This window comes from Nycticebus coucang, chromosome 14, assembly GCF_027406575.1.
Source record: "Nycticebus coucang isolate mNycCou1 chromosome 14, mNycCou1.pri, whole genome shotgun sequence".
NCBI classification, from domain to species: Eukaryota; Metazoa; Chordata; class Mammalia; order Primates; family Lorisidae; genus Nycticebus; species Nycticebus coucang.
The window spans coordinates 16,170,810-16,172,804 of NC_069793.1; the positions used below are offsets into that span (position 1 = coordinate 16,170,810).

The 1,995-nt window shown below is 40.8% G+C and overlaps 1 protein-coding gene across 1 annotated transcript; it reads right to left on the minus strand.

The window, feature by feature from the left end:
• Nucleotides 1-293: 293 nt before the first annotated feature.
• LOC128566047 (olfactory receptor 1030-like) lies at nucleotides 294-1,232 on the minus strand. Its single transcript, XM_053562950.1, has one exon. The coding sequence runs from the start codon at nucleotides 1,230-1,232 to the stop codon at nucleotides 294-296; it is 939 nt and encodes a 312-aa protein (XP_053418925.1).
• Between the last annotated feature and the right edge of the window lie 763 nt (nucleotides 1,233-1,995).

A 1,995-nucleotide genomic window follows, 5' to 3' on the forward strand; every position in this document is an offset into this window, starting at 1 on the left:
TTGATAATTCTGTTTTTACCAGTGGGAGCGCTGTGGATAAACCCATGTGTCGTTTATCGACTATATAGTGCTCTAACAATGTCTTCTGGAATTGTCTTTGAGTTTCTGTGTTCTTTTTTGAATACACTGAGGTGGCAGTGTGAACTAATAATTGGAAACATTCTTACAAATCCCACACAGAAATTATGAAAGGCCAAAAATACTCAATAATTAAATGGGTTATTAGATTAAATGTCGGTTGATTTAAAATGCTCATTACTTGGTCAACCTGACCTGTCACTGAAACATCTACCTTATTTAACCAACAGTTTCTTTTGAATAACTTTCTTTATTGCTCTTTTAACTTCTTTGTTTCTCAAACTGTAGATCAATGGATTTAACATAGGACTCACAAAGATATAAAAAACAGCCGCAATTTTCCCCTGTTGTACAGATGCCTCAGAAGGGGGCCTCAGGTACATACAGAACAGCGTCCCATAAAAGATGGTGACAGCCGTCAGATGGGAGCCGCAGGTGGAGAAGGCCTTGCTCCTGCCCTCAGCAGAGCGGATGCGCAGGATGGCTGTGAAGATGAAAATGTAGGAGACAAGGATGATGCTGAGAGAGCAGGTGAGGTTGGAACCAGCCACCACGAACATGGCCGTCTCTTTGACATAGGTGTCCGAGCAGGCGAGGACCATGAGAGGTGGGTCTGCACAGTAAAAGTGGTTGATCTCATTGGGTCCACAGAAGGACAGACGGAGCATCAGGATGGTTTGTGCCAGACCATTCACAAAGCCATAAATATAAGCAGCAACAACGAGAGAGAGGCAGGCGCATCTGGACATTTTGCTATCATATAGCAAAGGCTTGCAGATGGCCATGTAGCGGTCATAAGCCATGGCTGCCAGCATGTAATAGTCTGTGATCACCAGGGAAATTAAAAAGTGAAATTGTATAAAACAGCCAATGAAGGAAATGGTCTTTCTCTTGGATAAGAAATGAACCAGCATCTGAGGAGTGACATTGGTGGCATAACAGAGATCAAGAAAGGAGAGGTGACTCAGGAAGAAGTACATTGGAGTGTGAAGTTTCCAGTCACTTCTGATTAACAAAATCATGGTCACATTGCCGCTGACTGTGACAAGGTAGATGACTAAGAACACCACAAAGAGGGCAGGTTGCAACTCAGCTCGATCTGTCAGTCCCAGGAGAATAAACTCAGTCACCATTGTATAGTTTTTCTTTAACATTGTGTGTACTTGGCTTCTAATGAGGTCTAAAGAAAAGGAAATAAAAATGCCTGTTGATTGTGTCATGTCTCCATTACCCGCCAGACATGTCATCTGACATTGCTTCTTCTTTTCTCAAACTTATAAATGTACATGGTATAAAGAAAGAGCCTAGTAAGTGTGTGATTGATGTTTTTCTTTTTTTAAAAATTTCAGATTGGTACAGGGGCACAAATGATTAGATTACATTGTTTGCATTTGTTGGGTAAAGTCAAGTTGTAGTTAAGCCCCTCACCCAGGAGGTGTGCCATACACCCCTACACTGAGCCTGTTAGGTAACTGATATCTTAAACGACTAAGTGAATCTAGAGCTCTCCATAAAAAAAGGCAATCCTCTATTTTAACTGATTTGCAGCAAGTATTTTCATATTTGAACAGCCTTATCTTTAATCTTTTTGTAAATTTTCTTTACACGTATCCACTTACACTTTCCTTGAACAAATGGGTATAAACATTGCTTTTCTTTAAAATTGTTATTTTACAATATGCTTTTGTTGTGGTATCAAAGTACAAGCCATTAGCATTCATTACACTTTTCACAGCTGAGCAAACACACAGCAGTGGCACTGATGTCCAATGCATATCCTGTAGAACAGGGGACTCTTTACCTGAGCCTCTGCACCCAAGATGGTGTTCAAACTGTTCCCTAACTCTGTTCCACACTGAAGGTGGCCCTCATATCACCAAATCTTTCTTAACTTTTAAGGCTCAGCTCAGGATTTTT